The sequence below is a fragment of the Macrotis lagotis genome, chromosome 5 (genome assembly GCF_037893015.1).
Source record: "Macrotis lagotis isolate mMagLag1 chromosome 5, bilby.v1.9.chrom.fasta, whole genome shotgun sequence".
Taxonomy (NCBI): Eukaryota; Metazoa; Chordata; class Mammalia; order Peramelemorphia; family Peramelidae; genus Macrotis; species Macrotis lagotis.
Window position 1 is genome coordinate 74,771,499 of NC_133662.1, and position 12,299 is coordinate 74,783,797.

A 12,299-nucleotide genomic window follows, 5' to 3' on the forward strand; every position below is an offset into this window, starting at 1 on the left:
TTATATGAGTAGCAGTTAGCTTCTGTCATGAGTAATTTGGGCAAACAAGATATCTGCCCTTCAAGGATTAGAATACATGGTTATGGAGGTTGGGATGGCAGGCAGAAATAGTATAGTTTATATTTGGTGTTTTTAAAATGAGTTTATACTTAATTTTCTTTGGCTTTTTTCTTTGGGAAAGAACTTTACATATTTTCTATTTTTGCCTGAATACTTTCCATAGATCTGAATAATTTTAAGTAATTTGTTACCATATGAGTATCCAAAAATATTTTTAGCAGAAATGAAATAGAATAAAAGAGCTCCTGCCATCAGGAATATCTGAGTTCAATTGTGACCTCAGCTAGTTATTAGTAATATGTCCTTGGGAGAGTTACCCTGTTTGCTTCAGTTTGCTCTACTAAAGAATGGGAATAAAAGTAGTACCTACCTCCCTGGGATTTTGTAAGGATCAAATGAGATGATAATAGCAAAGAACTTATCGCAGTCTCTATCAAACAGTAAGAGCTATATAAATGTTACCTATTATTTTTGCAAATAATAATATGTAAGTCATTTTAGGGAATATATTGTGATAATTCCTCAAAAACTACATTGTAATTTAAAACTGGTAAGAAAATGTTACCTCCTGTAGTCATGACATTTTTTAAAGTGAGTCAACAACTTCAGGCTCCTTGTTTAGCACATAAAATATTCTAGATTGTAAATTAAATGTGATTAACTCTTCTGGCGGGAACTGATCATCCAAATCTTTCATATTTTTAAGAGAAGATAGATGAGGTATAGAGATACATTGCTTTTTTTTAATTTTCCTGTTTTCAAAGAAGAAATATATTAGCTAAATTTTTATGTTTTTCTACAGAAAGTAAGAATGGAAGCACATGCAAAGTTTGCAGTACTTTGGCATCTAACCAGGGACCTTCATATAAATAAATCATCATCCTTTGCCCGTTCCTTTGACAGGTTGTATAATCATGTGTTTTCTATCCTAACACTCTTCCTTTAATGAATGTGTTTGGAAATAAGCAACAGTTTTCTACTTTTATAAAAGTACAGTAATTTAGTTATTAAATAAAATTAATATTTTACCACATTTTACACATTCTACCTATCTGTTTAGAGTTGGAAGGGATCTTAATAATTCATCTGATTCAAACCCAGGGCCTCTTAAGTCCTGTGCTCTTACAATCAAGCCATGTTGCTACTGTCCTGATTTTCTCCTTATAATCCTGGAATAAACCTTTTGAAGCACGGAGATAGTAAAACATTTTGCATAATATCCCTAATTTTTTCGTTGGAATGGGACTTTAAATTTGCAACTTCTTTGACAGAAACTGGGAAGTTTTCAGTCCTGCTGAACAACCTTTTAGAGTGGTTTATTAAGGACTACAGATATTTGTCTAGTACCCAATCTTCTTAACTGACCCACAAATCAGAAAACAAATCTACAGTATCCCCCCTCAAATGTGTCCAGATTTAGAAAATGAATGTCTGAATAGTAGCAGTAGTTCAATTTCTAATTATTCCTGAGGCCCACTTTGCAATCTGTTCAATTTTACCCCAGGTGAACAGAATAATGTTACTGTCCCTGAAATTTATTGGACTATTTAAAAGTTATTTTTAAATTGAAAAGTGAGAAGTTTTCTTTGTGTATTTTAATATAATGCATGCCTAAGGGGGAAAATGTGACCACAAAAAAAAGGGTGTCTTAAGTAAAGAAAGGTGATAGTAGTAGGATGGGGGGAATATAGTGAATTTAGACTCAAAAGACCCTGGCTTTCAATTCCTGCCCCATAACTTTTGCTTGTATGACCTTGACCACCAAGTCTCTTCCTTGCCAGGTTTCAGTTTCCTCTTTAGGTTTCAGGTTTATATTCACCTTATAATAATTTCACTCAGAAGAAGAATAAAAAATAACTTCTTTGTTTTGGTTAATATTATTTCTTGCTAGATCACTGTTCATCATGTTAGATAGCCTTAATAGCCTGGATGGTTCCACTAGTTCTGTGGGACAAGCATGGTTGAATCAAGTGCTCCAAAGACATGACATAGCAAGAGTTTTAGAACCATTGCTGCTGCTCCTGCTTCATCCCAAAACTCAGAGAGTTTCAGTACAACGGGTACAGGCAGAGCGTTATTGGAATAAAGTGCCCTGTTATACAGAGGAGGAAAATGACAAGCATTTTATGCAGAGTTTTTCCTGTAATGATGGTAAGTACAATTAAAAAAAATTAATTTCCTCCTTTATGTTAATCATCAATTAATAAAATAAAAATGTATTCACATACTTTGATAACACTTCATCAGGGATTGATCAAGGTAGTTCACTTCTCTGAAGAATGAGAGTTTTTTCTGATACATTAACCAACTTTACAGAAGTTAAACATAAAGAATTTCTTTGATGATAGCTGTAAAATGTCTCTGATATCTTCACAGACACAAATTAAAAAATTTATTTCAACATTTTGGCCAAAAGCACAAAGAACTTGATTATGGCATGATCACTTTTATTATATAATAACCATGTATTATGACTTGAATGATCTTTTGTAAATGATATATAATGTCTTACACATATTAAGTATATATTCTGTAAAGCCTAATAACAGACAGCCTTGAATTTGAGAGCTTCAGTTGAAAAGAGAAAATCTTAAGCTCAAAATCTGATCTTTTGTCCACTTAAATTTTTCTTCTGTGCCCATCACATTATATACATACATGTTTATATACATTTTACTTAATAAGTATACATGATACAAATGCAGTAAATATAATTAATTTGAAAGGACCTAAGTCATTTTCTTGTAAAGTCTCACAGATTATAACAACAATCTTAAGGGAAAAAATATTTTGCAAAATATTCTAATATGTCTTGTGTTTTTTTCTTTTTAAAGCATTTTCCCATATGCCTACAAACCAAATACAACTCATTACAGCTAAAGGAAGTAGCGAGAAACAGCTTGTGATGGATGAAATGGAGAACTTTAGTCTCACAGTCAATCCATTAAGTGACAGACTTTCTCTTTTAAGTACCAGCAGTGAAACAATTCCAATGGTTGTATCTGATTTTGACCTTCCAGATCAACAGATAGAAATTCTTCAAAGTTCAGATTCAGGTTGTTCCCAGTCTTCTGGTGGAGATAACTTAAGCTATGATGTGGAAACTGAAAATATGAATGCTCCAGATATTTCTCAGAGCCCAAAGGAAGATTCAGCCGATGATATTGTGCAGCAGGTTGTTTTTGATCTCATCTGTAGAGTTGTAAGTGGCCTTGAAGAGGAATCTGAATCAGTTAAACATCAGCTACAGACAGATGATATGACACCTAAATTCAGTACTTTAGATCCCTGTGAGGAGGTGATTAAGAATGAAAATCATGTCATCCAGCATAACCAGAACAGTTTGCTTAGAAATGAAAATTGTCAGTTTTTATCTCTGTCTGCTGAGGCTGGGCTGGAAGGCTCCTCTAATGGAATCTCTAGGAATAGCTCCTCACCTTGTATTTCTGTATCACAACAGACACTCCATGAGCCTTATAGTGGTTCAGCAGAAGCAAAGTCTAGACAACGAAGTCATAGTAGTATTCAATTTAGTTTCAAAGAAAAACTGCCAGACAAAATCTCAGAAAAGGAAACAATTGTCAAGGAGTCAGGAAAGCAGCCTGGAGCAAAACCCAAAGTAAAACTTGCCAGAAAGAAGGATGATGACAAGAAAAAAGCTCAAAATGAAAAGCTTAAGCAAACCAGTGTATTCTTTAGTGATGGTCTGGACTTAGAAAACTGGTATAGTTGTGGAGAAGGTGAAATTTCTGAAATTGAAAGTGATATGGGTTCTCCAGGAACTCGAAAATCTCCCAACTTCAACATTCACCCATTATATCAGCATGTGTTACTTTATCTGCAGTTATATGATTCCTCAAGAACACTGTATGCATTTTCTGCTATCAAAGCTATCTTGAAAACTAATCCTATTGCTTTTGTAAATGCCATCTCTACCACTAGTGTCAATAATGTATATACTCCCCAACTCTCTTTGCTTCAGAATCTTTTGGCCAGACATCGAATTTCTGTTATGGGTAAAGACTTTTATAGTCATATTCCTGTGGACTCTAACCACAACTTTCGGAGCTCCATGTACATAGAAATTCTTATTTCTCTTTGCTTATATTATATGCGTAGCCATTATCCAACTCATGTCAAGGTCACGTCACAAGACTTAATAGGCAATCGCAACATGCAGATGATGAGCATTGAAATTTTAACACTTCTCTTTACTGAGCTAGCCAAGGTTATAGAAAGCTCAGCAAAGGGCTTTCCTAGCTTTATTTCTGATATGTTGTCCAAGTGCAAGGTTCAGAAGGTGATTCTTCACTGTTTATTATCATCTATCTTCAGTGCACAGAAATGGCATAGTGAAAAGATGTCGGGTAAAAACATTGTAGCCATTGAGGAAGGTTTTTCAGAAGATAGTCTTATTAACTTCTCAGAGGATGAATTGGACAATGGTAGTACTCTACAGTCTCAACTCTTAAAGGTGCTTCAGAGGCTAATTGTTTTAGAGCATCATGTAATGACTGTTTCTGAGGAGAATGATACAGGTTTTGAATTTGTGGTAACTGACTTGGAACACATCAACCCACATCTACCAATGACTTCTCTTCAGTACTTGCATGCCCAACCAATCACATGTCAAGGCATGTTCCTATGTGCAGTGATAAGAGCTTTACATCAGCACTGTGCATGTAAGATGCATCCCCAGTGGATCGGCTTAATCACATCTACTCTGCCTTATATGGGAAAAATTCTACAGAAAGTGGTTGTTTCTGTGACGCTCCAGCTTTGCAGGAATTTGGATAACCTAATACTGCAATACAAATATGAAACAGGACTATCTGATAGTAGGCAAGTGGTGTTGGTTTTTATTTTTATTGCATTATAAGGAATGTTTGAATTTTGCCCACCAAATTAAAGTGCACTAGAAGAGAATAGTGAATATGTTATTTCTGTAGAGCAGCAGAAATAGTTCAGTTTTGTCGATTTAGAGTTTGAAGCCATCAGAAATATTTTAGTGTGAATGTAGTCTGTACTTCTACCACTCCCAGTCTTGCTTGTACTAATTACTTATTAGAAATAGAATGGGAGATAAAAGGCCTTGGGAATTAAAGAGTTTTTGAAAATGAGGGAAAGCATATCTATGGAATTTGCCATTGATGACTTCAAAACTATACTGTCTTTTAATGCAATCACTTGTAATGAAGATGATGTGAGGTCAGGAAGAAGAGAATAACAGTGAAATCAAATGAGAATAGTGTTGATAAAAAACAATTATGATTTTAATTTGGAAGAAATATTTTTTAAATCCTTTTATTATTTTTAATACAGTGATTTCATGTACTTATTTTCAGTTGTATCCATAAATTTCTTCTTCCAAAGATTTAGGTTTGTGTCACCCTCCCCTCCCCCACTAACATATATCAGATAGAGCAATTCTATCAGAACTTTTCTCATAGTAGCCAGTCACTTTGTTTGAATGATGTTCCATTTTTTAAATACATTAAAGTCAGAAGATATTCGGTTTTATTTTCTTGCCTTTTATAGGCTTATCAAGGATTTGATTATGCTTTTGAGTTATGTTCTCAATATCTTGGGCATTAATTTGATACTCAAGCTACTCTGATGTCTGTAAAAATGGAACTGCTTCCTCCAGCTAACTCTAGAAAATGTAGTGGAAACCTGACCAGAGCATTGAATTTCTTCTCTGAAACTGACTAATTGCTGGAAAATAATTTTATGTAATTGACTACATAATACATGTGTATGTATGTGTATTTCACTAATTTATCACTTTAATAGATCTCTTTAATTAAATGAACAAATTGTATTTTAGGCCTCTTTGGATGGCATCAGTTATTCCACCAGATATGATTCTTACACTTTTAGAAGGCATTACAACAATCATTCACTATTGTTTGTTGGATCCATCTACACAGTATCATCAGGTAAGGTGTATTCAACAGGTATCATTGATCTTTCTTGTATCAAGTTTAGCCAACTGTTCATCTTTCTTTCTTTCTCATAGCTCTTGGTAAATGTTGACCAGAAGCACCTATTTGAGGCCCGAAGTGGAATTCTCTCCATCCTTCACATGATCATGTCTTCTGTGACACTGCTTTGGAGCATCCTGCATCAGGCTGATTCTTCAGAAAAGACAACTATTGCTGCAGCTGCATCTGTTACTACAATTAATCTTGGGTCCACAAAGGTTAGGAAACTCATGCATAAATTGTCATTTCTTAATTTTTCTCTTTCATCCTAATTCCTAAGCAAACCCTCTTATGTAATAAGTAGAGGAAGTGGAAAGGTACATGGAATTCTAGATATGAGAAGGAAAAGAGTAAGTCTTGGATTTTTCTTCCTAAAGAGTCATTTAATAATCTCTAAATCAGTTTTGAGAAGCACTGAGTAAATTACAGTTTTCAAAAATTCCACTAATTGAAAAGTACTTTCGGGGCTCCTAGGTTGCTTAGTGGATAGAGCACCAGCCCTGGAGTCAGGAGTACCTGAGTTCAAATCTAGCCTCAGAAACTTTATAATTACCTAGCTGTGTGGCATTGGGCAAACCACTTAACCCCATTGCCTTGCAAAAAAACCCAAAAACCTTAAAAAAGGTGTATGAAAAACTTGAAGATCAAGTAGTTTACTTGTCGGATCTATGGAAAGGGAAGCAGTTTATAACCAAGGAAGAGATGGAGAACATCATTAAAAAAAAAAACTAGATAAAAAACAAAACTAGATAATCTTGATTACATTAAATTAAAAAGCTTTTGCACAGATAAAAAGAAATGTAATGAATTGGGAAACAATATTTACAACTACTATTTCTGACAAAGGGCTCATTTCTAAAATAAATAGAGAACTGAGTCAAATTTTCAAAAAAAAAGCCATTCCTCAATTGACAAATCGTCAAAGGATATACAAAGGTAATTTACAGATGAGGAAATCAAAGCAATCCATAGTCATGTGAAAAATTGCTCCAAATCATTACTTACTAGAGAAATGCAAATTAAAGTATCTTTGAGAAACCACCTTACACCTCTCAGACTGGCCAAGAAAGAACAATGATCAATGTTGGAAGGGATGTGGGAAATCTGGGACACTAATACATTATTGGTGAAACTGTGAACTCATCCAACCATTCTGGAAAGCAGTTTGAAATTACACCCAAAGGGCAACAAAAATGTGCATACCCTTTGATCCAGCAATACAACTACTGGATCTATACCCTGAAGAGATTATGAAAAGGGGTAAAAAAAATCACCTGTACAAAAATATTCATAGCAGCTCTATTTGTGGTGGCAAAGAATTGGAAATTAAGTGAATGTCCTTCAGTTGGGGAATGGCTTAACAAACTCTGGTATATAATGGAAGGATTTGCATGAACTGATGCTGAGTGAGATGAGCAGAGCCAGAAAAACGTTGTACACCCTAACAGCAACATGAGGGTGATGTTCAACCTTGATGAACTTACTCATTCCATTAGTGCAACAATCAGGGACAATTTTGGGCTATCTGCTATGGAGAATATCGTCTGTATCCAGAGAAAGAATTGTGGAGTTTGAACAAAGACCAAAGACTATTACTTTTAATTTGGGGGGGTGGGGGAGCTATTATCTTATTATGTAGTTCTGCTGTCTTATACTTTAAGGATATGATTTTTCTCTCATCACATTCAACTGAGATCAATGTATACCATGGAAACAATGTACAGACTAACAGAGACTGCCTTCCGGGGTGGGGAGGGGAGGAAAATGGGGGAAAAATTATAAAACTCAAAATAAATAATAAGGAAAAAACATAAAATGTCAGATCTGAAATCTGTATGACAATTCAGATTACTCCACCAAAATACATTATGTTGTCATAATAAAATGTTTCATACGGAGTTAAGACCTCAGAGAGTCAAATGAATGAAGAAATTTAGAAATCAAAAAATAAATAAAAATGTAAAATACTCAAATCTTTTTTGAAAGATTTTGATAGATATTTTTCTCTTAGCCTCGGAGTATCTCATTGCATGCAATATTATTTTGGTTCTTGGTTGATTTATTTTTTACTGGAGTTCTGTATCTTTGGTATACATAAAATTGTTTGAATTATATTACCTCATTTGATAATGAAATTTTACTTGTCATTTGTTTGAACTATTTCAGAATTTGAGACAGCAGATTCTTGAACTATTGGGCCCAATCTCAATGAATCATGGAGTGCATTTCATGGCTGCCATTGCATTTGTATGGAATGAAAGAAGACAGAACAAAACCACTTCCAGGACAAAGGTGGACAACTGATTCATTTTTGGCTTGAATTAGTTCATTCATTTGGATTAAATACACACACATACACACACACACGCGCGTGCGTGTGTGCATGTGTGCACATGCACTCTCACTCTTAGCTTTCTACTAGTTTCTGTGACTACCTCATGTTATTTGTTACATATTTTTGAAATAATGATTTTTCAGCTTAGTTTCTGTTAAAATAGTTTCACATTTAAAATTTGGACTTCACTTAGGACAAGAAAAAGCCACTTTTCTCATTTGAGAGGTTGTAGACTACAGGTGGAAAGTGTTGCACACTTGATAGATGTGATTGCTGTGACTATTTTGCTTAGAGTTTCAAAAGAGGTAAGGTTATTGGGAAGTGATAGTGGTATCATAAAACATGTTTTTAAAACAGAAGGAGCAAAATGAAAGGAACAGTTTTGGTTTTAGAGGAAAAGCTTAGCATTATGTGTGGGGTATTGAGACCTTAACCCAAAATGACTACTGAGGAGTCCTCTCAAAGTATCAGCAAAGAGTTAAAATTTCTTTCAGTTCTTGCAAGAAGTGGGGCAATTCCTAACTCTCTGAGAGAGAGAGAGAGAGAGAGAGAGAGAGAGAGAGCAGGAAAAGTCAAATTACAGAAGCTGAAGCAGAGTTAAAAAAAAAACCATAACCCATTTCGCCTCCTCTTTTCTGCTTACCCTTACAACAATTGGTCAGACTTGATGATCCGAAGAGAAGGGGGGTGTACCTAAGCTTTCCAAGAAGAGTCTGTCTTTGTTTACACCTTATATGGTTATGGTGACATAATTTTTCTAGCCGGAGATCTGGGTTCTTACGTTCACCTGATTCTTGAGAAATAGAAACTGAGGCCTATGGCTTAGACTAATTTAGCTCTATGTTTCTGAAAAGTCAGCATGTTTGCTCCTCACAGCATATCTAATGTCTAAATACACTTAATCTTTGTGAGGAATGTTGATAAATCCTGAAAATAGTGTCATTCTGACTGACATTCTGCATTAACATTATGCTTCTCACATATTATAGAGTTCCACTGTCATTTTTTTTTACTGATCACCTGAGATGTAAATTGTTCCTATCATAGTACCTACTTCTTCTACTATTGCTTTTTCTACCATTTTTATACTAAAAAAGATACCAAGTTTAGGGTACAACTACATACTAAAGTCTAAAAATCTTCAAATTTGTTAAGATTCTGGAGTAACTGAGTGTTAAAGAAGAAAATAGGAATATTGAAGCATAGATTTATTTTACTAAGCAATATATCAAGTATAACTGACTTTTGCATTATTATGGAAACTGTTTTGCTTTTGAGTTTAAGCAGTGTTCTGAATTGGGTAGTATATGGAAAACACAGGCTTCCATTATTTTTTCCTGGAACCCCTGCTTCTTTTTTTTCCCTTTTTTATTGAAGTATCTTGAGAATTTGTCTTGTTTAGCCCAGTCCTTTTGACTACAGCACATACATTGATTAAATGGGAATACTAAACTATTTAAAATCATATGTCCAGGCACATAATTTAGTTTTCTACTTGACTTGATATAGTTAATCTATGCTGACTTTTATTTTAAAAAAACAAACTCATAATAAATTTTTCTGTTCATGATGGTATCTTTCGACATTTGCTGAGGACATTCTTAGAACTTAGATTGGACAGTATTCAATTTATATCAACAAACATTAAACATCTGTTTATATCAGGGACCTTCCTAAGCACTGGAAAGACAAAAATACAAAGAAAATGAAATTGTTCTTGCTTATGGTTTGCTAGAAAGTTGCAAAATGTACGCATATAAATGTAGTAGGAGAAAAATTGAAGTGGAAGAGTTTTCTAACTGGGAGAAATTGGAAGTAGGGAAGCCATTTGAGAGTTTGTTATAGTTGTACAAGTGTGAAGTGATCCACAAATTGGGACTTTTAAATGGATTTGGAGAGGTTGAAGAAGCGAATAAGGGACTAGATTAGCCTAGCTGGCACTTGGTAAGGCAGGAGTGATTCCCTCAATATACATTAAGCACCCCTGTACTATGTAATAATATTTAGGAAGACTGTGACATCAGGAAGGTGATGCCATGACAAGTACATGAATTGAGGAGGTTGGAATGGTCTTGGGGGAGGGTCCCTGTTCTCAACATATCTTAATCTAGTAATAATTTTGTCATTTCTGTTAGTGATAATATGTCATGTTGTTGTTTTTCAGGTCATTCCTGCAGCCAGTGAAGAACAACTTTTGCTGGTTGAACTGGTTCGCTCAATTAGTGTCATGAGAACTGAAACTGTTATTCAAACAGTAAAGGAAGTTTTGAAGCAACCACCAGCCATTGTTAAAGACAAGGTATGAAAAGAGATTTTGGTGTTTTCCCTGCTCTTTCATAAGTACTGTAAAACACTGATCTCCAAAATAGACCCTAGCTAACCCCAAGGTCTAATGGGATCAATTTAAGAGTGGGAAGCCTCCTTCCCTCTCCATGATAACTAATCCTAGGGCTTATCTCGTAATGCTCTCTAACTCTCTCATCATTAAGTTTGCTGCAAAAACTCCTTATTACCCCCTCTCTGAACTGAGGGTATTGCCCTCTTCAGCATTTATAACTTAATAGCTCCCCTAGGCTTCCATGGAACAGTTGTTATCCAGTTGCCCCTGGGAAAAATCTGTCTCTCTACCCCTCTCCAGATTAATTTGTTGCTGCAGCAGATGCTCCTTGGAGGCTAGGGTACTAACTGTCTTTAAAAACCCTGCCTTTCCCCTTTTATTTTGATAAACATGGACTAAGTTATATGGGATGAGTAGTTTGAATCAGAAATCTCATTACATGAAATACACCCCACTCCAAACCTACCCTCCTTCTGAACTTCTTTATTTTGGTCAAGGTCCCACTGTTCTTCCAATCACTCAGTCCACAACTTCTTTGAGCTCTTGCTGTCCCTTACCTAATATTATCTGGCCTGATGCTAAAATATGGGAGATTTTTTTTTTTTAGCTTTTTTAAATTTTCTTTTGAATTTTACAATTTTTCCCCCATCTCATTTCCCTCCCCTTACCCTCCACAGAAGGAAGTCTGATAGTCTTTACATTATTTTCATGCTATACATTAATTAAAATTGAATGTGAGAGAAATCATATCCTTAAGGAAAAAATAAAATATAAGGGATAGCAAAATTACCCATGTTAATGTTTTGGTGTTTTTGTGTTTTTTTTTTTTTAAATTAAAGCTAATAGTTTTTGGTCTTTGTTCAAACTCCACAATTTCTCCTTTGGATACAGATAGTATTCTCATTGCAAATACCCTAAAATTGTCCCTGATTGTTGCACTGATGAAATGAGAAGGTTCATCAAGATTGATCATCAGGGCAGCTAGGTGGCACAGTGGATAGAGCACCGGCCCTGGAGTCAGGAGTACCTAAGTTCAAATCTGCCCTCAGACACTTAATAATTACCTAGCTGTGTGGCCTTGGGCAAGCCACTTAACACCATTTACCTTGCAAAAAAAAAAAACAAATCCTTAAAAAAAAGATTGATCTTCAATTCCATGTTGCTGTTAGGGTGTACAGTGTTCTTCTGGTTCTGTTCATCTACCCTCCAAGAAAACAAAAAAGGCTAGAATAACTAGCTATCATTTATATAGTGCTGTGTACCAAGTACTGTGCTATCATTATCTCATGTGATACTCAAAACAACCCTGGGAAGTAGGTGTTCTGATTATTCCCAGTTTACAGATGAGGAAACTGAAGCAAACAGGGTTAAGTGACTTTTCCAGGGTCACACAGCTAGTATGTATCTGAGACCATATTTTAATTTAGAAAGATCAGTCTTCCAAACATCAGGTCCAGTGCTCTGTCACTCTGCCACCTAGCTATCCTCAAAAGAAATTGACAGTAATACCAAAATCAGTTTACTTATTCAATGCCACACTCCTTAAACTAGCAAAGGACCATATCATGGAACTAGAAAATAT

General features: G+C 35.0%; 1 protein-coding gene across 8 annotated transcripts in view; it reads left to right on the forward strand.

Moving 5' to 3' along the window:
- DOP1A (DOP1 leucine zipper like protein A) overlaps window positions 1–12,299 on the forward strand; it is a 107,586-nt gene that overhangs the window by 78,105 nt on the left and 17,182 nt on the right. For all 8 annotated transcript variants that reach the window (XR_012468479.1, XM_074237392.1, XM_074237395.1 and 5 more), the window contains 7 exons: window positions 863–963; window positions 1,952–2,211; window positions 2,895–4,902; window positions 5,888–5,999; window positions 6,080–6,262; window positions 8,211–8,336; window positions 10,544–10,678. Coding sequence is in view for 7 of the 8 variants with exons in the window: in XM_074237392.1 (XP_074093493.1) it covers window positions 863–963; window positions 1,952–2,211; window positions 2,895–4,902; window positions 5,888–5,999; window positions 6,080–6,262; window positions 8,211–8,336; window positions 10,544–10,678 (2,925 nt within the window). In the remaining variant the exon portion in view is untranslated. The remainder of the gene's footprint in view (window positions 1–862; window positions 964–1,951; window positions 2,212–2,894; window positions 4,903–5,887; window positions 6,000–6,079; window positions 6,263–8,210; window positions 8,337–10,543; window positions 10,679–12,299) is intronic.